The sequence below is a fragment of the Hemitrygon akajei genome, chromosome 3, assembly GCF_048418815.1.
Source record: "Hemitrygon akajei chromosome 3, sHemAka1.3, whole genome shotgun sequence".
In the NCBI taxonomy this organism is placed as follows: Eukaryota; Metazoa; Chordata; class Chondrichthyes; order Myliobatiformes; family Dasyatidae; genus Hemitrygon; species Hemitrygon akajei.
This window is the reverse complement of record NC_133126.1, coordinates 16,018,590-16,043,423: the sequence shown is the minus strand read 5'-3', so window position 1 is coordinate 16,043,423 and position 24,834 is coordinate 16,018,590. Positions and strand designations below refer to the sequence as shown.

Genomic DNA, 24,834 nt, shown 5'->3' with positions numbered 1-24,834 from the left:
GGATGACGTGGACGTTCGGCGCTGACAAGTGACGTTGACGGTGTTCCAGAACCACGAGCAGGGAACCATGGTAAGGCCGCCACCGAGTCGGTTGGTTGGGGTCGCTCATCTCCGGGTTGTTTCTGTGCTTTTTGGGGGTGAATCTTCCTCAAATGCGCTTAGGGGCCTCTGGGACCGAGCAGGTCATCCGGCCCACAATACTTGCTCCGAGCACGATGCTAAATGAAACGAAATCTCTCTTCCCCCTGCACACGATCCTCATTTCCCCCTTCATAAAGCCACATCCCTCCATCGGCAGTCATACAGCATGGAAACATGCTCTCTTAAACTGCTCCCATTTCCTTTTCCTTTTTGTTATCCAAATCTTATTGATGTACTTGTCTCAACCATTTACACTGTCAGCTCTGACCATTCTCTGCGTGGAAAACGTTGTCCCTCAGGTTCCTATTAAATCCCTCCCCTCTCACCTTAGAGTTTAAGAAATTAACACCTCTAGCTCTTGCGTCTCCAACGCCGGGGAAAAGTCTGCATTCCCTCTATATTTATCTGTCCGTTAAATACCTTGCCCTGTCTGCTAACCCTCCCACCCTTAGCGGTCTGTTTCAGGCACTCACCACTCTGCGTAATACAAAACCTTGACTGTATGGCTCCTTCGAACTTTGCCTCTCTTACCTTAAATGCATGTCCTCACAACTTGATATTCGCACGCCTGGGAAAAAATTCTGACTGTCTTGCTTATCTATGCCTCTCATAATCTTGCAAACTTCCGTCAGGTCTCGCCTCCGCCTCTGCTGCTGTAGTAAAAGCAACCCAAATTTGTCCAACCACTGGCACAGAGCAGCAATAAAGGTCCTCCATCTCTGGAGGCCTTCAGGGCTTCATTCATCAGAATCAAGTTTATTATCACCAGCATGTGACGTGAAATTTGTTAACTTAGTTGTAGCAATTCAATGCAATGAAAAATATAGAAGAAAAAAATAATAGCGATAAGTAAATTTTATTCAGTATACTTTATACAGTATACGTATATTGAACAGATTAAAAATCATGCAAAAAACAGAAATACTATATATTTTTTTAAAAAGACTAATGTCCAAGGGTTCAATGGCCATTTAGGAATTGAGTGGTAGAGGGGAAGAAGCTGTTCCTGAATCATTGAGAGTGTGCCTTCAGGTTTCTGTACCTCCTACCTGAGGGTAATAGTGAGAAAAGGGTGTGCCCTGGGTACTTTGTAGGCTAGTACCCAAGATGGAGCTGACTAAATTTACAACCCTCTGCAGCTTTTGGTCCTGTGCCATAGCCCCTCCATACCAGTGATGTAGCCTGTCAGAATGCTCTCTACAGTACAACTATAGAAGTTTTTGAGTGTATTTGTTGACATACCAAATCTTGTCAAACTCCTAATAAAGTATAGTCGCTGTCTTGCCTTCTTTATAACTACATCAATATGTTGGGACCAGGTTAGATCTCTCAGAGATCATGTTAGTAGCATCATACTTTTCACTACTGTCAGTCATGAAAGTCCTTGGTGGAGACTTGGGAATACTGTTGCACACAGACATAGAAGGATTCTTCATTGCTGTTTCTGTATTAGTTTTGTTTTACCAATCAAGGTTGTTAGCCCTGGACCACTCTTAGTCTGTCTTCTACCCTTTAACCTGGTTGGCATGGGTTGACCTACCAAGTGCCAAAGCACAGAGCTCTGACTCCAGCCAACAAAGCTTTCTGGGTCATTGAGGCACACAAGCCTACAAACCATGACCAGGTTGTTGTCTTGGAAGAACTTCTCATAGCACATATCCTGCAGGAAGAATCCTGGTAAATGTTGTGCACCCTTTCTAAAGCCACCATGTCCTTTGTGTACCAGAAATGCGCACATTATTCCACGTGTAGTCATATAACTGCAATTTACTTCCTGACTCTCATACTCAGTCCTCCCAACAGTGAAGGCAAGCATGCCTTTACCACCCTACCTGCTTGTATGGCTACTTTCTGTGAGCTACAGTACTGTGCAGAAGACTTGGGCAGATATATATAACAAGGGTGCCTAAGACTTCTGCACAGTACTGTGTTTGTCAACATAGAGTGGAGTGTGAATTTATAAATCTGGCAGGACCAACGGCTGTTGGGAATGGTCAGGGTGGAGCTCTGTACGAAGGGTATGTGTTAGGTGTCAGAGAAGTACTAGGAGTGGGGGGGTGGTGCAGCTGCAGAAGCACCCAGCCCTGAGACACCAGGCAAGGCCATTTGATTCCAAACAATTGATTTATTGATCATTATAGAATGCCTCTTGTGCTTCCCACTCCTTCCCCCTTTCCAAACCATGATTTCCCTCTCCCTGCCCCCTTCCCACTCTCAGTCCACAGTAGAGACTCGTATCAGAATCAGATTTATCATCACTCATACGTCATGAAATTTGATTTTTTTTGTGGCAGCAGTACTGTGCAATACATAAAATTACTACAGTACTGTGCAAAAGTCTTCAGCACCCATATGTGCCTGTAGGAGCCATGTATCTGTTCTCTATTTGCTTTGTATTCTGTTTTGCGTGTTTATTGTGGTAACTAGTCACGTTACTTGGGGTGTGGTAAAAGTGAAGAGAATAAGTTACATATTCTTGCTTATTTTGTGGCAGTTTATAGCTTGGGACAGGCAGAGTTCATATCTTTGCTGATCACTTAATATCACTTCAAGATCGTATGTTTGCTAATTGCTAATGAAGGATTGAAAAAAAGGAATTTGAGTCTTTGGAACAATCATATTTTAGATGGGGATGTGTCATGCAACTATAACAACCCCATGGTGGTCTCAGGCTAGCGGCAATTGTTTTGATTTTGAATTAGTTTTGCTGCTACACTGCCTAAGACTGGATGTACTGGACTCCAAACCCCCTCTTTTCATCTTTCCCCGTTCGGACCCTTTTCAGAGTGCATGTTGCCTTCTCATCTGCTGCCTCCAATTTTAAAATCAAATGTGGAGCTTGGGCTGTGTAGATTTTTCATGGAAGACCCGTCGGTGTTTGTGCCTGTGGTGAATTGGAGAAGATTCATGATGCCTTTTGTAACTACAAGCGATTCTGCACATGCTGGAAATTTTGAGCAACAAACAAAATGTTGGGGGAATTCACCAGGTCAAGCAGGATCTGTAGAAGGGGCTTAACAGTGAACATTTTGAGCCAAGGCCCTTAATCAGGACTGGAAAGGAAGGGGGCAGAAGCCAGAATAAAGTGGTGGTGGGGGTGGGGTGAGGGGCTGGGAATACAAGCTAGTGAGACCAGGAGAAGGGGGAATGATGTAAGAAGCTGGCAGGTGATAGGTGGAAGAGGTAAAGGACTGAAGAAGGATCCTAATGGGGGAGGACAGTGGACCATGGAAAAAAGAGGAGGGGGAGAGCAGAGGGAGGTGATGGGCAAGTAAGGAGAAGAAAAGGGGTGAGGAAGAAACCCAGAATAGGGAATGAAAAAAAAGAAAGATGGGAGGGAGACATTACTGGAAATTAGAGAAATTAGATGTTTGTGCCATTGTGCTTCTTGATGCTCAGAAATCTCTCACAAAGTGCCACTGGTGAGTACTGGGTGATCTATTTCAGTTGAGTTGAGGGCTTTGCTGATGAGAAGATTAAGCCTTCAAATCAAACCTGGGTTTCTGGCACCGTTGACTTTACCAGCTGTCCCACTGCCCTGTCTTTACTCTGGGAGAATATCACAGGATCTTTTATATTTATCAGATATTGCTTTGTTATCTATCTCAAGGGTCTTCAGGTCAGTGATTTATTTTAAGAGATACAGCACAGAAATAGGCCCTTCAGCCCATAGAATGTACACTAAATATTGACCAGCTATTTATATTAATCTTTAATCCCTTTTAATTATTTCCACACCCTTTTCACCCTATTCCCATGGCTCACAGTGCAGTTTAATCACTCGGTCACATGCTAAAAGCAATTTACACTTGCTAATTAACCTACCAATCCACACTGCTACTGGGGAAGTTGTGCAAATTGCACCCTGTCCTGTCTTTCTTTAAAACTAAAAGCTAGAAATAAGTTGCTAAGTAATTGGTAAACTGCAGAAAAGGAGATGGATCTGGTATCATTGTTAGCTGGTATATGCATATAGAAAAGAGAATGGTGATGGATTTGAAGATGAGTGAGTGGAGAGATTGGTCTCTAATGACCATGATTTCTGAAGCCAAAACACTGTGGATGCTGGAAGTCTGAAATTATGGAAAATACTATCTTGTAATAGCATAATGCTATTACAACTCTGGAGTTTGGAGTTCAATCCAGCGTCCTCTGTAGGAAGTTTATCTGACCTTCTCCTAAGTGGATGGGTTTCTTCCAGGTATGGGTCATTTAGCACCGAGGGGGAGAGAGAGACTGAGGTAATGTTTAAGTCTGCTAACTTATTTCAACACTATATTTTGGTAGAATTCTACTTTATTTTGGGACTGGTTATTCTCACTTTTCTAGTATTCAACTTATTCTCGCCTCTCCCACTTGTTTGATTCTTTTTTTTCCAGGGAAAAGCAAAGAAAACAAGAAAATATGCAACCATGAAGCGAATGATCAGTCTGCGTGATTCAAGAATGTAAGTTTTTAAATTAAGCTTGGGATGAAACTAAAAGATTAGATGAAGTTTATGGACCCCATTTCAATGTTATTGTGCTGCATTACTCTTTGAGGACTTTCTGTTTGGGAAGTGATATCCTTCACAGATTTTCTGTACTTTTTTTAAAATCTTATTGATCTTGTATTTAGCTGATCAGTGGCTTATCATACTACTAATGTTTGTTGTTATTTGCATGCAAGGAGTGATCTTTATTTCTTGATACACTTCAATATGTTCTGAAACCTAGCAAGTTAATGTTCTTGGTAAAGTGTCATAGACTGTAGACCCCATCTAATATGTGCCAAACTGTTATTTTGCCTTGTCCCATTGACCTGCACCTTGAACATTGCCCTCCATACCTCTCCTGTCCATGTACTTATCCAAACTTCTCTTGTGTTGAAATCGAACCCGCATCCACCACTTTCACTGGCAGCTCATTTCCACACTCATATCCACCCTCTGAGTGAAGAAGTTCCCCCTCAGGCTCCTCCTTATATTTGTCACCTTTCACTCTTAACCTATGACCTCTGGTTCCAGTTTCTCCCATCTTCAGTAGAAAAAAGCCTGCTTACATTAACCCAATCTCTAACTCCTCTTAATTTTGTATACCTCTATAAGACCTCTCCTTTTTCTACTGCATCCAAGGGAATAATGTCCTAACCTATTCAGTCTAATCCATAATTCAGGTTTTTGTAAATATTCTCTCTACTCTTTTAATCTTATTGATCTCTTTCCCGTTCAGAGGTGACCAGAACTGCACACATTACTCCAAATTTGGTCTCAGCTTCAACATAATATCCCAAATCCTGATCTCAATACAGTGGATTCCGGTTAATGGGGCCATCAGTTAATTGGGGGAGCTTCATATTTGGGACAACTCTTAAAGAACAAAAAATAATCCAAAGAAATAGCCAGGATTCCCTTAGTTTATTTGGGACACTATGCCACTTATTTTAGACAGGAGACAGTTGCCAAACAGTGTCCACCTAGCTTCAGTCACATGCACTTGTGTGACCATTACACACTATGCTGCTCGTAGAGTGAACGGTTTTTAAATGGAATCAGTTGCATGTGTTTGTGTTCAAAGAGTAGTTCTTTTTGTCATTGATATTTGGTGAGAAATCAACAGTAAGACAATTCAGAAATGTTTTAATCATTGCAGTTTCAAGCATTCAGGTTTTGAGCTAAAAGAGACGGCCTGGAATGAAAATAAAACTGTTTCTCTACTTCAACAAGTTAAGAGCTATGATGAATTTGAAGGAATTGGTAATCATCTTGAATGTTATAATGAAAATGAAGATTTGGAGGACTCAATCATTGAAAGCATTGTATGCAGTCCGTTATCTACACTAGGTGTCTTCACTGATTTTGTGCATTGACAGTCAATCAAAAGAACATGGCAGCATATAATGGATGAATTCCTGTATCGATAATGAATGGGACCAATGCGCAGTTTTATAACAATGTAGTATTGGTAGCATTCTAATTTATTCTGTATTTCATTTAAATACATAATTTCATAATCAGGTTTAATATTACTGTCATGTGTTGTGAAATTTGTTTTGTGGCAGCAATACATTTAAGTATGTAATAATAAACAATACATTACAATAAGTATAAGAAAGAGAATTATATTTTATAAGTAGAGCAAAAAGAGAGGGGAACAATTGAGGTAGTGTTCACGGGTTCAATGTTCGTTCAGAAATCTGACGGGGAAGGAAAGAAGCTGTTTCTGAAACATTGAATGTGTGCCTTCAGACTCCTGTACCATCACCTTGCCGGTAGCAGTGAGGAGAGGGCATGTCCTGGGTGATCAGGGTCCTTATTGATGGATGCCATCTTTTTGAAGCATGGCCTTTTAAAGGTGTCATAGATACGGGGGAGGCAAGTGCCATGGTGGAGCTGGCTAAGTTTAATAATTTCTGCGGCTTTTTCTAATCTTGTACACGATGGTGATGCAACCCGTTAGAATGCTCTCCATGGTAAAATTTGCGAGTGTCTTTAGTGACATAGCAAGTCTCCTCAAACTCCTAATGAAATATAGCTACGGTCATGCCTTTGTAATTGCTTCGATATGTTGGGCCCAGGACAAATCCTCGGAGATGATGACACCCAGGAACTTGAAACTGATCCCCCTTTCTGATCCCTCATCGAGGACTGCTGTGTGTTGAAACTGATCCCCCTTTCTGATCCCTCATCGAGGACTGCTGTGTGTTGAAACTGATCCCCCTTTCTGATCCCTCATCGAGGACTGCTGTGTGTTGAAACTGATCCCCCTTTCTGATCCCTCATCGAGGACTGCTGTGTGTTGAAACTGATCCCCCTTTCTGATCCCTCATCGAGGACTGCTGTGTGTTGAAACTGATCCCCCTTTCTGATCCCTCATCGAGGACTGCTGTGTGTTGAAACTGATCCCCCTTTCTGATCCCTCATCGAGGACTGCTGTGTGTTGAAACTGATCCCCCTTTCTGATCCCTCATCGAGGACTGCTGTGTGTTGAAACTGATCCCCCTTTCTGATCCCTCTTCGAGGACTGCTGTGTGTTGAAACTGATCCCCCTTTCTGATCCCTCATCGAGGACTGCTGTGTGTTGCCTTGACTTCCCCTTCCTGAAGACCACAATCTATTCCTTGGTCTTCTGAAGTTGAGTGCAAAGTTGCTGCTGTGACATCACTCAACCAGCTGATTGCCCCAGTACGTCTCCTCACCATCTGAAATACTGCCAACAGTTGTCATCGGCAAATCATTAGATGCCACTTGAACTGCCTAGCCAGTTGTAAAGTGGGTGTAGACAGAGTAGAGGCAAGGGCTAAGTATGCATCCTTGAGGGGCTTCAGTGTTGAATGTCAACAATTAGGAGATGTTATTTCCAATCTGTGGTCTCCCAGTGAGGAAACCAAGGATCCATTTGCAGAGGGAGGTATAAAGGCCCATGTTTTGGAGCTTGTTGATTAGAACTGAGGGTATAATTATGTGAATGTTGAGCTGTAATCAATAAGCAACAGCCTTACATAAGTATTACTATCATCCAGGTGATCCAAGGCCGAGTGGAGAGCCAGTAAGATTGTAGACCTATTGTGGTGATGGGCAGATTGCAGCAGGTCCACGTCCTTGGTTAGGCAGGTGTTGATTCTAGAGTTCATTACTCAGTTAAATGGTGATTTGTCTTTTTTCATAACTTTTAAAGCTATTTCCATGAAACTTCGGCTAACTGTTACAACTGCTTAATTGGGCCAAAATCTACTTATCCCAATGTGTTCCCATTAACCAGAATCTGCTATACCTTGATTTATGAAGGCCACTGTGCCAGAAGCTCTCTTTACGACCCAATCTACCTGTGTCTCCCCTTTAAAGGAATTATTGATCTGTGTTAGCTTTCTAGACACAGCAGCTTAACCTGACATAAATGTGTTAAGGCATCGATTTGTAAGTTACTGTTTTATTCTCAAAAAAACAGATATAAATTCCCACAAATCACAAAACCCTTCAGGAGATGGTTGCTGCTACCTTTCACAATAAATTTGTTTTATTTCAGAAAAGAAAGTGAGAGAGCAAAACCTAAGAAGATGAAGAAAGAGGATCCCAGTGCCTTGAAAGTAAAAGAAGTGTACGTTTCACATTGGAATTTCAAGATTATAAATTTTAAAGTAATATCTTGATTAATATTAGTGGGGTGCTTGTGAAATATTTTTCTGCTGTCTAAAAGCTGTGATAGTACTGAGAGCAAGCAGTGAAGCTGCAGATCTGGATGGTCAAGTATTGGTCTATCCCTTCATCTGCACTTGGATCATCGGGGCTCTACGCCAGAAAATTCTGTACATCTACACCTCCATTGGAAACTCCATGGCAAGTGATATAGTGCACACTACAAAGCAGCAAATAGCATTCATGCGTCATCATTTAAAATGGTGGCAGACAATGTCATTTCCATTAGCAAACCAAACAAAAATAGAAAATTCTAGGAGTACTCACCGGGTCAGACAGCATCTGTGGAAAGGGAAATAGAGTCAGCGTTACGGGCAAAAGAACCTTTGTCCAGTCTTTAAATGTGCAGTCTTTTATTTTTCCCGCAAAGTTGGGAACAAGAAAGTGTAGGTTTAAGGTGAGGGGGGGGGAGAAATTTAATAGGAACTCAAGGGGCAACTTTTTTTTTCCATGTAGAGATTGGTCAATACATGGAATTGGCTGCCAGAGGAAGTGGTGGGGCTACTTACACTATCAATGTTTGAAAGGTAATTGGACAGGTACATGAATAGGAAAGGTTCATGGAGATATGGGACCCGCATAGTTTGGCATTTTTGTCAAGGTGGGCTAGTTGGGCCTGTCCAGTTCTGTATAACTCTTAATTAGCATGGGGCAGAATCTTTTATGTCTGACATTTTACCATTTGTGTGGGTGGGGGAGTGTTGGGGTCCCATTGGCTAGAAAATGGATCACCAACTCCAAAGCCTTTCAACCATCTGCATGGTCAAATCAATACTATAATGGAATACACTTGAATGTATTTATAAGTGCAGCTCCAGCAGTACTCCAGTAGCTGCCCTGAATGACGTCAATCTGCCCAGTGGCATTTTGTGCAGATGCTGTTATCTCACATCTCCAGGGACTGGAGTTTGATCCTGACTTTGGGTGCTGTTTGTGTAGAGTTTGCAAGTTTTCCCTGTAACACAGTAGAGTTCAATTTTGTGTTCAGATTTCCTATTGTGTCCCAAAGATCACCAGGTAGCTTAATTGATTACCTTCTGGGCAAGTGGTAAGAGAACCAAAAGAAGCTGATGAGCACGTGAGAGGGAAAAATAGTGGGAAAGAGGGATAATATTGCTTGGTTGGGAGCAGGGAATGAGCAGAGTTACACAAATTGAACCTCACTGCTACATAATCTATGAGATAACTAGGCACAGGCGAAGGCAACCATCTGCGTGTTCACTTCCAAGTTGTGCACTTTTATGACTTACGAAAAGATCATGTTCCCTCTGCTCTAGGAACTTCCATTAGAATTGTAAGAATTATGTCAACCAGATTGCCTTCTGCATAGGCATCAGAAGTAATTTTTGGCTACTAATCAGTGTTGCATCCTGGAATCAGTTTCCCATTTAAGATGTAAGATGAGCTTTATTTGTCACATGTACATTGAAACATGCAGTGAAATGCATCATTTGTATCAAATCAAATCAGTGTGGATTGCGCTCGGGGGAGCCCACAATTGTCGCATGCTTCCCAGTGCCTACATAGCATTACAACTCTCACAAACCCAACTATATGTCTTCGGAAACTGGAGTTCCCAGAGGAAACCCATGTGGTCACGGAGAAGCTTTTTACAGACTGCAGGGGGATTCAAACCCTGATCGCTACCATGCTGACCTTTTATTGACAAGTGAAATGCAGAAAACAAAAGATGGTAATTTCTGCACATTTGCCAATATCTGTTCACATATATATGTGCGGTGAAGTTTGACCAGTGTGGCAACGTATATGAGCAGTATCTGATTAAAAACTGTGCTGAGTATCATGGCACCCATTTGGTGGGAATATTTATGCTGAGAAGCTGAAACTTTCATACTTAGTTTCCAAACATTTTTTAAAACATCTTTGAAAGATAAAATATTAGTGTCTAATGAAATTATGCCTAATGTAAAATTTAGATATAAAAATTAAATAACTTATCTTGTATTTTCTCCAGGGTGAAGTATCCTTCTTGTCTGTTCTTCCAATATAACACACAGCTGGGTCCTCCCTATTACATCTTGGTTGATACCAATTTCATCAATTTCTCTATCAAAGCCAAGCTGGACATTGTGCAGTCTATGATGGATTGTTTATATGCAAAGTGTAAGTTCCTGACAATTACCCAGTTTACTAATGTCTGTGAATGCAGTTATTCTAGAAGTAATCAGTTCTTCAGAATCAAGTTTATTATCACTGGCATGTGCCATGTACTTTGTTAATTTAGCAGCAGCAGTTCAATGCAATACATAATATAGAAGAAGAAAATAATAATAAATTACAGTATATGTATACTGAATAGATTAAAATTCGTGCAAAAAACAAATAATATATATTTTAAAAGTGAGGTAGTGTTCAGGGGTTCAATGTCCATTTAGGAATCGGGTGGCCGTGGGGAAGAAGCTGTTCCTAAACCACTGAGTGTGTGCCTTCAGGCTTCTGTACCTCCTACCTGATGGTAACAGTGAGAAAAGGGCGTGCCCTGGGTGCTGGAGGTCCTTAATAATGAACGCTGCCTTTCTGAGACACTGCTCCTTAAAGATGTCCTAGGTACTTTGTAGGCTAGTACCCAAGATGGATCTGACTAAATTTACAACCCTCTGCAGCTTCTTTTGGACCTGTGTAGTAGCCCCCCCCCCCCCCCCCCACCCACCCATACCAGACAGTGATGCGGCCTGTCAGAGTGCTCTCCACGGTACATCTATTATCTATTGAAGTTTTTGAGTGTATTTGTTGACATACCAGATTTCTTCAAACGCCTAATTAAGTATGGTTGCTGTCTTGCCTTCGTTATAACTGCATCGATATGTTGGGACCAGGTTAGGTCCTCCGAGATCTTGACACTGAGGAACTTGAAATTGCTCACTCTCTCCACTTCTGATCCCTCTATGAGGATTGATATGTGTTCTTTCATCTTACCCTTCCTGAAATCCACAATCAATTCTTTCGTCTTACTGACATTGAGTGCCAGGTTGTTGTTGTGACACCACTTCTCTAGTTGGCATATCTCACTCTTGTATGGCCTCTTGTCACCACCTGAGATTCTACCAACAATGGTTGTATCATCAGGAAATTTATAGATGGTATTTGAGCTATGCCTACCACACTGTTATGGGTATAGAGAGAGTAGAGCAGTGGGCTAAGAACACACCAGTGTTGATCATCAGTGAGGAGGAGATATTATCACCAATCCGCACGGATTGTGGTCTTCTGGTTAGGAAGTCAAGGATCCAATTGCAGAGGGAGGTACAGAGGCTCAGGTTCTGCAATTTCTCAATCAGGATTGTGGGAATGATGGTATTAAATGCTGAGCGATAGTCGATGAACAGCATCCTGACATAGGTGTTTGTGTTCTCCAGGTGGTCTAAGGCCTTGTGAAGAGCCATTGAGATTGCATCTGCCATTGATGTAATGTGGCGATAGGCAAATTGCAATGGGTCCAGGTCCTTGCTGAGGCAGGAGTTCAGTCTAGTTCATAACCAACCTTTCAAAGCATTTCATCGCTGTAGATATGAGTGCTACCGGGCAATAGTCATTAAGGCAGCTCACATTATTCTTCTTAGGCACTGGTATAATTGTTGCCTTTTCGAAGTAAGTGGGAACTTCTGCCAGTAGCAGTGAGAGGCTGAAAATGTCCTTGAATACTCCCGCCCGTTGGTTGGCACAGGTATTCAGAGCCTTACTGGGTACTCCATCAGAACCTTGTGTCTTGCGAGGGTTCACCTTCTTTAAAGACAGCCTAACATCGGCCTCTGAGACAGATCACACAGTCATCAGGTGCAGCAGGGATCTTCAGAATGGTAGTTATTTTCTCCCTTTCAAAGTGGGCATAGAAGGCGTTGAGTTCATCTGGTAGTGACACATCGCTGCCATCATGCTATTGGGTTCCACTTTGTAGGAAGTAACGTCTTGCAAATCCTGCCAGAGCTGTCGTACATCCGATGTCGCCTCGGACATCATTCGTAATTGTCTCTTTGCCCTTGAAATGGCCCTCTGCAAATCATACCTGGTTTTCTGGTACAGACCTGGGTCGCCAGCTTAGAACGCCACATGTTTAGCCTTCTGCAGATGATGTACCTCCTAGTTCATCTTACCCAACACCTATACCTGGCCAGGAGGACTGTTCTATTGGTTCAATTGTCCTCTCTCCATTAATATGGCTTGACCTGCTGGATATTTCCTACAGCTCCATATTTCTGTCATCTGTCTAGATACCATATCCGATGCGGACGTTGGTGACCATGGTTTTCCATACAGACCTATCCCTTATTCTTTGGATGACTTCCATTTGCTTGAAGTGTAGCCCCCTGGCTAGGCTTTTGATGTACATAAGCCGAGGTCTTCCTCCAGGTTTGCTCCCCTCGATCTTTCCAGAGAGTATGAGTTCATCTTTCCGCATGATGTGTCCTAGGAATCTGAGTTGTCTTTCTCTTATTGTTAGTAGGAGTGATCTAACTGCCTGGGCTCTTCTGAGAACTTCTTCATTTGATGTGTGTGGTCCATGATATTTTTAACATTCTCCTGTAGAACCATAATTCAGCTGTTTCTAGTCTCTTTTCCATTGCTGGGGAAATGGTCCAGCGTTCACTTCCATAGGTCAGGATAGAATAAACGTAGCACTGCAGTATTCTGTTTTTAGTGTACATGCTCATCTTTCTGTCTGTTAATATGGTCATTTTCTGGAAAGCTTCTTTCGCCATTGCTGTTCTGTATTTGATATCTGTATTTCACAGCTTTTATTTTCCTTTGTTTAACTACCTTAATTTCACAGTTTTAACGTTCCTTTGTGTATGTCTAATCATGCTCTCCCTTGTGCACTGTCATTCGCCAATTGAAAATTCTGGCCTCAATTCATCAGAGATGATCTCATTGTCCTAACTATGTTTTCCTGGAGTCTTTTAAATTTTAACATAGGCTTTTTTAGATCATCCTTCCCTGACAGTATGAGATTGAAACCTAGCAGCAGGGGGAGAGGTGGCACTTGGGATGTACTTTGAATTGCTATTTGAATTTCTGATTGCAAGACAAGGAAATTACAAGAACACACAAACAAGATCAAGTTACTTAATTCTTCTATTTTTGCTATTTCCTTCCTTCCCTTTTCCCCAGTCTGTTCATTCTCTTTGGTAACAAGGTTGAGATATAGTGCTGTAGCACTTTATTTAAGGTACTGTTATGAGTACAGTTTACTTCTGGAATCACTTGTTCTAATAGCCTTAATTTTTCAAAACGTAACACTGTCGTATGCACTCCCATTGCCAAATATAGAAACTTCAATTCCTGTAAACAACTATGTCAAGTAATTCATCTTTGTTTTTGTCATCTAAACTTGTGCATAAGAAAGAGTTTAACTTGAAAGCATTTGGATTTAACAGAATGGACATCAGCCAATGTGCAAAAGACAACAAACTGCAAATGCACAGTAGAATAAATAAATAAATAAATAAATAAATAAGCAAGCAAGCAAGCAAGCAATATCGAGAACATGAGATGAAGAGTCCTTGAAAGTGAGTTGATAGGTTGTGGGAACAGTTCAGTGATGGGGCAAGTGAAGTTGTGCAGTTATCCCCTCTGGTTCAAGTGCCTGATAGTTGAGGAATAATAACTGTTTCTGAACCTAGTGGTGAGAGTCCTGAAGCTCTTGTCCCTTCTTCCTGATGGCAGTGATGACTGTCCACTACTTCTTGTAGGATTTTTCGTTCAAGGGCATTAGTGTTCCCATACCAGGCTGTGGTGCAACCTGTCAGTATATTCTGCACCACACATGTATAGAAGTTTGTCAAAGTTTTGGATGCCATGCCAAATCTTTGCAAACTCCTAAGGATGTAGAGGCACCGCTGTGCTTTCTTCACAATTGCACTCAGGTGCTGGGGCCAAGACAGGTCCTCCAAAATGATAACACAGAGGAATTTAAAGATGCTGACCCTCTCCCCCTCTGATCTCCGATGAGGAGTAGCTCATGGACCTCCAGTCTCCTCTTCCTGAAGTCAGTTATCAATTCCTTAGTCTTGCCGACATTGATTAAAAGGTTACAGTGTTAATTTCCATTTGTAATGCAATACCACAAGACGTTGTTATCTCCGGGTGCATAAAATACAGCATAGACAATATCAACATGTGGGATGATTAATTGCCAAATGACATTTGCATCGCCTGAGCTTTTCCTAAACTATACATGGCATGTGGAGATTTGTTACCTGCTCTTCATTGCCCTTTAGAAGGTGGAAGTAAACCTCCTCCTACTAAGTGTCTGATCATCTCTCTTTTAAGGCATTGTCATCATTGAGACTCTCAGCAATAACCTATTCATCACTATTAGCAGAAATTTAAAAGATCAGTTATTATCAACATTATCAAGTTTGCATATTTGTTTCATAATTCAGGTGTCTGGATAATATTTCAGCAACATAGCCACCCTGCCACCATTCCCATTGATGCGGTGGAAATTACAGGCAATTTTTATGTTTAACTCAAAACTTTATCCCTCCATTCTCTCAATATTTTTGCCATGCTTTGTTTCTTGCCCTCTCATTGTGTTTTTATCCATATTTCATGGTTTGTGTCCATCAAATTTCACTGCATTAAAGCTCTGCAAGCCTGCTGCATCTAGTTGTGAGTTGTGGTAGATAATTAAACATTTAACAAATGAGGAATTTTCAAGAACATGCATATCTGCATGGATAGTGAGGGATAGTAGGTGAATATAAATGAAAGGACCAAAGCATTCACTGTTACTTCAAGCCGCAGGTGCCGGGTGGATGAGGGTTTCAGTTTCTTTGAGATTCCTGTGGTCATGGAAGCTGCTCGTCAGTAATTCAATCCACTTACTCCATAAATGACTGAGAGCACTAGATACAGTAGAAGCTATTATATCAGACAGTATTCCAGCTAATACTAAAGGCCTGACCTCTAGAATTAGTTATGTCTCTGGTCAAATTGTTCCAGTACAGTAATGACTTTTGACACTTGCCTGACAACATTATGAGAGCTAACGTGATGACCAGCATACTTAAAAAGTGCTGAAAGAAATTCATTGGCATACAGTGGGCAAAGATCAGTTGGATAAAGGGAAAGCAAAAAATCAAAATTGTACTGAAAAAGGATGGCATCCACTGTAAGAATCCAAGATCCAAAGGCTAAGAAACTTACATATTTGGATGCCACAAACATAAGTACAAAACAATGGAGACACAAGGATCAGCATGCAAGGGTGGAGAGGAGATGTAATCGTTTACTGTGCACAAAATTGTTTCATATCTGAGTTGGACGTGAAGCATTTGCACAAAATTAGAATATTACTTATTTTATGATGCATATCGTGGGGAAAGCTCTTCAGATGAATGAGAATAAATTGAAGAATATAAGTTAAAATCTTGGAATATTTTTTTTCCAGGTACTCCCTGTATTACTGACTGTGTGATGGCAGAAATTGAGAAACTGGGGCAGAAATACAGAGTTGCACTCAGGTAAAACAACTTCTGAAGCAGGTTTATCCGGCTAGGCGGGTATCAGTTCAGTTCTCCTGTTTCAACGACATGCTTTTCCCTGCTTCTCCACCCTGCTACCACCAACTTCTGACTTGTCAAACTGCATTAGTGAATGATTCCAAGCAAATGAAAAATATCTCACAGTTCAAGGATGTTCTTGCTATAAGCTTGCGTATAAGGAACTGACAGCATGCTTTGTTGTTTGAAATTCAAATCAGGGACCATGTCTGTTACAGTGGCCAAATATCCTTGTAACCTGCCAAGCTTGTGCAGGTTCAAACTACTTATTCCAGTGGTGCTTCTGAACAGCTCAGATCTGTGTTGAGCAACTTTTTCCAGTTGGAACTTGAAGTGTAGAGCTGGCTAAATCCCCTTGTGACAGCCCACCAGAACAATGGTACCATTTGATATAACGGGATCAGGAGGCAGAGAAACAGAATAACTGCTGGCCATTAAAAAAAACTCAAGAACCTTAATTTTAAACACTAATAGACCACTAATTTTTTAAAAAAATCTATATTACTATTGGATCCTGATGTTTTTGCGACCCAAAGGGTCTTCGGAAGTCAAAGAATGAGGCATAAAACTTGTTGCTTACAATTGTTTTATTAAATGTTATAAATGCAGTGAAGAAGAAAGGAGAAGAAGCATGACAAGAGAGAACAAAGGAAAAGAAGAGAGACTAGAAAGTAGTGAGGTCTGCTCATACCAGAACGACTGATAACAGAAAATTCCAGTGATAATAGTTAACCAATAAAATAAGCCAGATTCAAGTAATATGGCACCTGCCACTGGAACCAAGAAGTTTCCAGAAAAATACAGAGGCAACTGTAACCACTGGAAAACTCACTGTACTGTATATTGGGTAAATAGGAAGATCATTGTGAAACAAAACAAGAGTACTTAGTTTTGTATTCGCTCAGTAGTATTCAGTGTTATTTGGTAACTAGAAAGATATAATATAAAGTACTGTGCAAAATTCTTAGGCACCCTAGCTATATATATGTGCCTATGACTTTTGCACAGTACTATACATGTATATGGGTGATTATATAAAAACATAAACAAGCATAAGAAATTTAAACTACAAGAAAAAGAACAATTCTACACTCCAATCCAATATTACCCTTTTTCTTAGCTTAGTTCCTCACATTCTATCCCCTTCCATTGAAATTAGTGGTGAAGCAATCCCTGTAACAGGTCCAATGTGAAATGCTCTGTGGTTTTCCCAGTACAAATAAAAGGGAACTGCCTCAGTGTTATGATCTGACTGGAGTTCTTCAACAGCATACACTCAAAACAATAGCAAACCACTGACTACGACTTTGGGACCACTGTGTTCGTATTGAAATCCCAATGTTGCTCTTGGTTTCCTGATAATTCCCTGCTAATTCCGTTATTTTGAACAAGAACTTTCTTTGTAACATATTGGCATATTGTTATTAATTAAAATTACTTTGTAAATGTAAGTTACAGATAAATTATAGACTAGATATAGATTAGTCACATGTACTTCGAAACATACAGTGAAATGCAACATTTGCATCAAATCAGGTCAGCGCTGGGCAGCCCACAAGTGTTGCCGTGCTTGCGGCACCAACAAGCCTTGGCAGCGTAGCAGTTAGTGGGACGCTGTGACAGCTGGGGATTGGAGTTCTGAGTTCAATTCCCATGTCCTCTGTAAGGAGATTCTACATTCCTCTCTGTGAATACGTTGGTTTCCTCCCATATTCTAAAGATGTACCGGTTAGTAGGTTAATTAGTCATTGCAAGTTGTCCGGTGACAAGGTTAGTATTAAATGGGCTAGAACGGCCTGTTCCACACTAAATTAAAATTACATAAATAGCATGCCCATAACACACCAACGCTAAGCAAACATCTTTGGAACTGAGAGGAAAGCAGAGCACCTGGGGGAAATGCATGAGGTCATGGGGGGAATGTACAAACTCCTTACAAACAGCAGCAAGAATTGAATCCCTATCTTACAGCTGTCACTGTAATAACATTACGCTAACTGCTATACTATTGTGCCGTCCCCGTATTATCAATCAGGTGAAAATTGTATGATCCATAATGCTTCTGGAAAAAGAGTAATTCACCCAGTAACTTGGGCAATACTCTTTCTACAACTATCCCGAATGACAATAGATTAGGTTTGCATTCATTCTGGGTACCATACCAGTCTGCAAAATAGCCTCTATATACTCCCATACAAAAGTAGTGGCAATTCAATATTGTGATCTCCTCTAAGCTGATAGCCAAACTTTGCCAGCTTGGTATCAGCTCATCCCTCTGTAATTGGGCCTTGGACTTTCTGACTAAAGCACCCCAATCTGTTAAGTTAGACAACCTCTCCTCCTCCATTCTCACCCTGAATACCAGCTTGCCTCAAGGCTGTGTGCTGTGCCCTCTTCTGTACTCCCTTTTCACCTATGACTGCATTTCTGTACATGGTTCTACTCCATAATCAAGTTCACAGACGACACCACGGTGATTGGCTTGATCAGAGGGGATGACAAGACAGCCTACAGGGACGAGGTCCAGCACCTGGCCACGTGGTGTGCTGACAACAACCTGGCCCTTAACACCCAGAAGACCAAGGAGATCATTGTGGACTTCAGGCATGCTAGGAGCCACACTCATGTCCCCATCTACATTAACGGAGTTGTAGCGGAGCATGTATCAAGTTTGAAATTCCTTGGTGTTCACATTTCCGATGATCTCACCTGGTCCCCGAACTCCTCCATCCTGATCAAAAAGGTGCAACAGCACCTTTATTTCCTGAGGAGCATCAAGAAAGTTCACCTCTGTCCCAGGATACTGATGGACTTTTACCGCTGTACCATTGAGAGCATACTCACCAACTGCATCTCAGTGTCATATGGCAATTGTCCCATGTCGGACCGCAAGCACTCTAGCGTGTGGTGAAAACTGCTCAGCGGATTATCGGCACCCATTGCCCACCATTGAGAACATCTACCATAAACGCTGCCTGGGCAGGGTAAAAAGCATTATCAAGGATGCATCTCACCCTAACCATGGACTTTTTACTCTCCTCCCATCCAGTAGGCGCTACAGGAGCCTAAACTCTTGCACCAGCAGGCATAGGAAGAGCTTCTTCCCTGAGGCTGTGACCCTGCTGAACCTCACATCACAGCGCTAAGCAGTATTACACCCATATTGTACTGTCTCAGTACTTTTATATTTGTGTGCTGTAGCACTTACTTTTTATTTGCAGTTATTTTGTAAATAACACTTCTGCACTTCTGGTTAGATGCTAATTGCATTCATTGGCTTTTTATCTGTACACAGCACAATGACAATAAAGTTGAATCTAATGTAATCTAATTTAAATTTACTACATATCAGATGCTTTGTCCCATTTCTGAAGTATGTAGTTGGGTACTATCTACCTACAAGCTCTGAGGGTCTTCATGCTTCCTCATTTGCTTGGAGTGAAACTATTAATTCACGAACCAGGAAACTAAACCTAGGAAGAGCAACTACCTTGGTATCATGCCAGGCAGCATCTATAGGAAGAAGCACTGTCGATGTTTTGGGCCGAGACCCTTTGTCAGGACTAACTGAAACGTCGACAGTGCTTCTTCCTATAGATGCTGCCGGGCCTGCTGCGTTGCACCAGCATTTTGTGTGTGTTGCTTGCATTTCCAGCATCTGCAGATTTCCTCGTGTTTACCTTGGTATCATTCCTTATTCCACAAGTTCCTTAATTTCCATCACTGCTAGATCACCCAATGCTTTGCTGTTATGTCTGAGTTTTAAATGCATGCAAAAATTCAAAGGCATCTAAAGGACTGAATACCAATAGTTCATTTTTAGTCATTCTACAAATATATGCTGTTATTTAAGCAAGTAAAAGCAGCTTTTTGGGAAGATAGGAATATCAAGTTTCCCAAAGGAGTGATCTGAAGCTAAAAGCAAAAACAAATTGTTGAATAAACATGTCAGTAGTATAGTCATAACATTATTACACTCTGCTCTGTCTACATTCCTAGAATAGCAAAGGATCCACGATTTGAACGGTTACCCTGCACACACAAAGGAACGTATGCTGATGATTGCCTTGTGCAAAGAGTCACACAGGTATGAAGTAAACATACTACAGTGAATATTTTATTTTGAACAGTTTTCTTTTGTTGAAACTAAGTTCAATAATCAGTAAAATTGTAGAACAGCTCTTTAGAAGAGTGGTCAAAACTCTCCTTTCACCCCATTCTTTCTCCAGTCACTGAAGCTTTCACCTCTTCACGTACAGTATGTAATTCATTTCTGAAAGCTAATTACCATTGCTCTCGCTGACAGTGTATTCCACTCATAGAATAGAAATGCCATTCCTCTGATTCTTTGCTGTGACCATAAATCTGTGTCTCCTGGGTACTGATCTTTCTACTTTTAGAAACATTTTCTGTTACTCTTATCCAATTAATGTTTTCTGAACGTTGCTCTCAAATTTCCTTTTGACCTTTTCTACTCTAAGAAGGCCAGCTCCTAGCTTGTCCTGTCTATCCATGTAATGTATGATTTGTCTTCCATGATACAATAGTAGATCTTCATTGTAGCATTTCCAGAGTTTCATGTTTATCTGAGAAAAAGTGAGGTATGCATGGTCTGTGCCAACCCATTTACACTAAAGCTATATCAATCCCATTTTACTTATCCCTGATTCCCTTCACCTCCGCCAGATCCTACCACTCACCAACATTCACAATAGGTGACTTAAAGTAGTCAGTGAACCTGTCAAGCTCTATGACTTTGGGATGTGAGAGGAAACCCATACCATCACATAAAGAATTTGCAAACTCACCACACAGACAGCAAAGGTCAGGATTGAACCTGGATTGAGGCAACAGCCTCACTAGCTAAGCCACTGTTTAATGGTTACTATAACCAATGTCATCATCATTATGTGCCGTGTCATATGACACAGGAAATTGTGGTCTCATGACCATGACTGTTCTTGGCAATTTTTTCTACATAAGTGGTTTGCCATTGCCTTCTTCTGGGCAGTGTCTTTACATGACAGGTAACCCTAGATATTATCAATACTCTTCGGAGATTGCCTGGCGTCAGTGGTAGCATAACCAGAATTTGGGATATGCACCATTTGCTCACACGACCATCCACCGCCTGCTCCATAGCTTCATGTTACCCTGATTGAGGGGCTAAGCAGGTGCTACACCTTGCCTAAGAGTGACCTGCAGGCTAGCGGAGGGAAGGAGCACCTTACTGCTCGTTTGGTACAGACGTATCTCCACCCTGTCACCCGACTAACCGATATAAGCACTTTTTAATGCAGTCACGGATTAATCTAGATCCTTGGATTTAAATGCCTCGTGAGCCATTTTGCAATTTCAGTTTGTGTGGCAAGTCAGTATTCTAAGCTGTTGGATATCAGTTTCACATGATTTTTATTTTAAATGGCAACCTACTTTTCATTTGCAGCATAAATGTTACATTGTAGCAACTGTGGACAGAGAGCTTAAGAGGAGAATCCGGAAAATTCCAGGTGTTCCTATTATGTACATCTCTAATCATAGGTAAGAACGTGGCTAGATGGAAAACAATCATGTGAAATTAGATTTCAGCTCACCTGTGTAGAAAATAGGTGGATGGAGAACAGTTTGTTGAAAGAACAGGAAATTGGATATCAAACTCATAAGCCTGAATTATAGAATTGGAGTATTGTATTGATGGTGGCCATTTGGCTATTGACCAAGAATTTATTGTAATCCTATTTGAATTGTTCAATGTCATAACAATTTTTGGTTCCTGTTCTTTCAACCTCTGCTGCTCCATTTCTTTGTTTAATATTCATTCCCAGCTTGAGTTTAACCAATATTCAGCTGTCCTTGAAAGAAAGGAGTTCTAACTTTTCCTCTTGCAAGGTTTGGCTCACTGGTGATACTCTCACCTTTTAGTTAGGAGGGAATTGGTTCAAACATTGCTTAATCAACTTGTACCACAATCCAGTCTGCAGCTCAGTATAGCACCTTTGCTAATACATCTCTTGTTCGTTGATAGCTTTGTTCTGAGGTTACTGTATCACCATAGTAGAAAACGTTTGATGAATTGTGTGATGGTAGGTCTTGTCTGTCTACTCAGAATAAACATGATCCCACCATATCATTATTTAAGACTTGCTCTTTAATTTCACATCATTTGTGGGGCCCAATTGGGCCCAGAAATTGGCTTTCATGTTTCCTAGCTTCAGGGCAATAATTCAACCAAGGCAATAATGAAATTTCTGAAATTGTGAAATACTGTAATAAAGAGAATTATTTTTCATTTGCCTGTATACTGGGTGGATTATATTAATAAATAGTTTAAGAACAACTGCTGTTCAACTTGATTATTTTTCTTTCAGGTATAACATTGAACGAATGCCAGATGACTATGGCGCTCCAAGATTTTGAAAAGGCAATGATATTCTGGTTGCACCAAAAAACTATTTGTTTTACATTTTTCATGAAGTGTTTGTTTTACGTTAAACCAAATTGCTAGTTTAAAACAGCTGCTTTTAATCTATAATAGGGCTAGTTAATGCATTTCTTTATCTGCCCTTCCAGTGTCCACCCCTCCCTCTTGAATATTTACGAGAAATGATTCTTTCAGTAACATTGCATTTTCTTAAATTTCAAGGAGTCGTAACAGTGAGTAACACAATATTAAAATAAGCAGTGGAAGAGTTAAATTAATATTGTGTTGATAATGTAGGTGTGGAAAAATACAGTAAGTAAGTCTTTTCAGTTTTGCAGTATTGAAAAGTAAAACTGGTTATTAAGCAACCAGTGCCAACATAAAACTTTAAGCCCATGACATACACACTTAAGCAGACAAATTCAAGATCCACCAAAGAACAGGAGTGGACTCTCTCTTATCCAATCCAAAATAATTTTGTTAATAATCCATGTATGCATGAACATTAAAAAAGTAGGGATGGGCCATTTTCCTTCTTGTGCCTGCTTTGCCATCTAAGAAGATCTTTCACCTCCATTGCTGCTTTCCTCCATCAGTCCCATATCCTTAGACTCTAATTATCTAAAAATCTATTTTTAGGCATGTAGTATAGAATTGATAATAAATAGACAATATCTTTGACCAGCAGGTAAGAAGTTTTCATTCTGACCCTTACAAATTGGTGACTTTATCAAATGTTAGACTGTGTACTAACTTGGGTATATTGTGTTTGATGCATGATAAAATTACCACCACTATTTCATAAACACGAGAAACTGCAAATGCTGGAAATCCAAACCAATACACACAAAATTGTGGAGCAACTCAGCAGGTTAGTCAGCACCTATGTAAGTGAATAAACAGTTGATGTTTCAGGCTGAGCCCCTTCATGACTGAGAAGGAAGGAGGAAGACACTACTATGTTCTTCCTTAATACTTTGTAGTTTTGCCATCTGTAACAGCAAAGCTTATTCAAGCTAAGAAGACTTGTAAGTGGGTTTGCCAGTGGGTAATGAATTATTGGGGGTTGAGGCCTTGCAATTAGAGATGTTTTGATTTGTTTTCATACAGTGCTTCAAGAAGGTAATCGTGAAATGGAATAAGTTGACAAGCTAATTAATGTTAAACGTGGAATGTAATAATATTTTTGAGATAATTATATGCTTCATCTATATTAAAGCTTACTGTTGATTTACTTTGACAATACAATGTTAAAATAAACACCTGTTTTATTTTGAATAAGATCATGTAACTTTTCCTCCAGCCCCTTTTCTCCTTTGATGTTCATTGAGCAGGGGTTCTCAACCTGAGGGCCACAAACTCTTGGGTTAATGGTCGGAGCCCTTGGCATAAAAAAGGTTGGGAATCCCTGTCCTGGGGGCTAATTACTTAAACAGAAGGGACACATTTGGAAAAAGCTTTTTATTTTACTTGAATCTCTTATTTAATCTATGGAACCTGTAAGTAATTGGCCATCATGCAAACTACTGAATTCTCCTTTCTGTGGAACATATTTAGATATGGATTCCCTACCCATTTATGACCTTGACAGTGTCAACCTTTCTCCTTTATGTCATTAATTTGAGCTGTTTGAGTACAGTTTATTGCTGCACAGTTTATAGTTGTTGTAGGTCCACAGCAAAGCTGGTCATAAGAACTCCGGTAAAGGAAGTAGCATTTGGTGGGAACAAACCAGACTTAACTATTAGCTATGCAAAATAAAAGTGTTCTATGTGGTTTGCAATTGTTTTGTGTAGTTACTTAGTTTCTATACTGATAAACATTTTCTATGAATACAGAAAAAGAATTCAAAAATATTTTGCATATTATTAATGATAAAGAATGTTTTATGTAAATCCCTCCCCGAAGACTATGTACATGTACTGTATATATTTTCACAATTGTATTTAATAAATGGAAAATTAAATGTAATAATTTTCCGTCACTTTTTTGCTTTACATTTAAAGTGATTGTTATGGAATGTTTAATGTGTGCAGCATTGTTTAATTTTGAGATTTTCAATGCAGTGGCCACTTCATTAAGCTATATCCTGTACCTAATAAAGTGGCCACTGAGTGTATGTTCATGGTCTTCTGTAGCTGTAGCCTATCAACTTTAAGGTTCAATGTATTGTTGTGTTCAGTGATGTTCTTCTGCACACCACTGTTGTAACAGGTTATTTGAGTTACTGTCAAGCTTGAACTAATCTGGCCATTTTCTGACCTTTCTCATCAACAAGGCCTATAATGCTGCCATCCACTGGATGCTTTTTGGTTTTTTTTTCGCCATTTTTGGTAAACTCTAGAAACTGATAGGTAGAGGGGCAGGTAGTTTTGAGGAAATGAAGGGACCACAGAAGGTCTTAGACAGGTTAGGAGAATTGTCAAAGAAGTGGCAGACGGAATACAGTGTTGGGAATTCTATGGTCATGCACTTTGGTAGAAGAAATGAAAGAGTTGACTATTTTCTAATGGAGAGAAAATACAAAAATCTGAGGTGCAAAGGGATTTGAAGGTCCTTGTGTTGGATACCTAAAG

The 24,834-nt window shown here is 40.5% G+C and overlaps 1 protein-coding gene across 1 annotated transcript; it reads left to right on the top strand.

The window, feature by feature from the left end:
* On the top strand, window positions 1-24,312 carry fcf1 (FCF1 rRNA-processing protein). Its single transcript, XM_073039255.1, has 8 exons — window positions 1-70; window positions 4,521-4,588; window positions 8,145-8,216; window positions 10,290-10,438; window positions 15,726-15,798; window positions 19,837-19,924; window positions 21,284-21,378; window positions 22,206-24,312. The coding sequence occupies exons 1-8, from the start codon at window positions 68-70 to the stop codon at window positions 22,252-22,254; spliced, it is 597 nt and encodes a 198-aa protein (XP_072895356.1). The 5' UTR covers window positions 1-67; the 3' UTR covers window positions 22,255-24,312.
* Window positions 24,313-24,834: the final 522 nt, after the last annotated feature.

What these genes read in the sequence shown, in the direction of transcription:
- fcf1 (XM_073039255.1), top strand. An exon ending in AGTCTGCGTGATTCAAGAAT is followed by an intron (nt 4,589 to 8,144) that starts GTAAGTTTTTAA and finishes GTTTTATTTCAG; the next exon opens with AAAAGAAAGTGAGAGAGCAA. An exon ending in ATGTACATCTCTAATCATAG is followed by an intron (nt 21,379 to 22,205) that starts GTAAGAACGTGG and finishes TTTTTCTTTCAG; the next exon opens with GTATAACATTGAACGAATGC.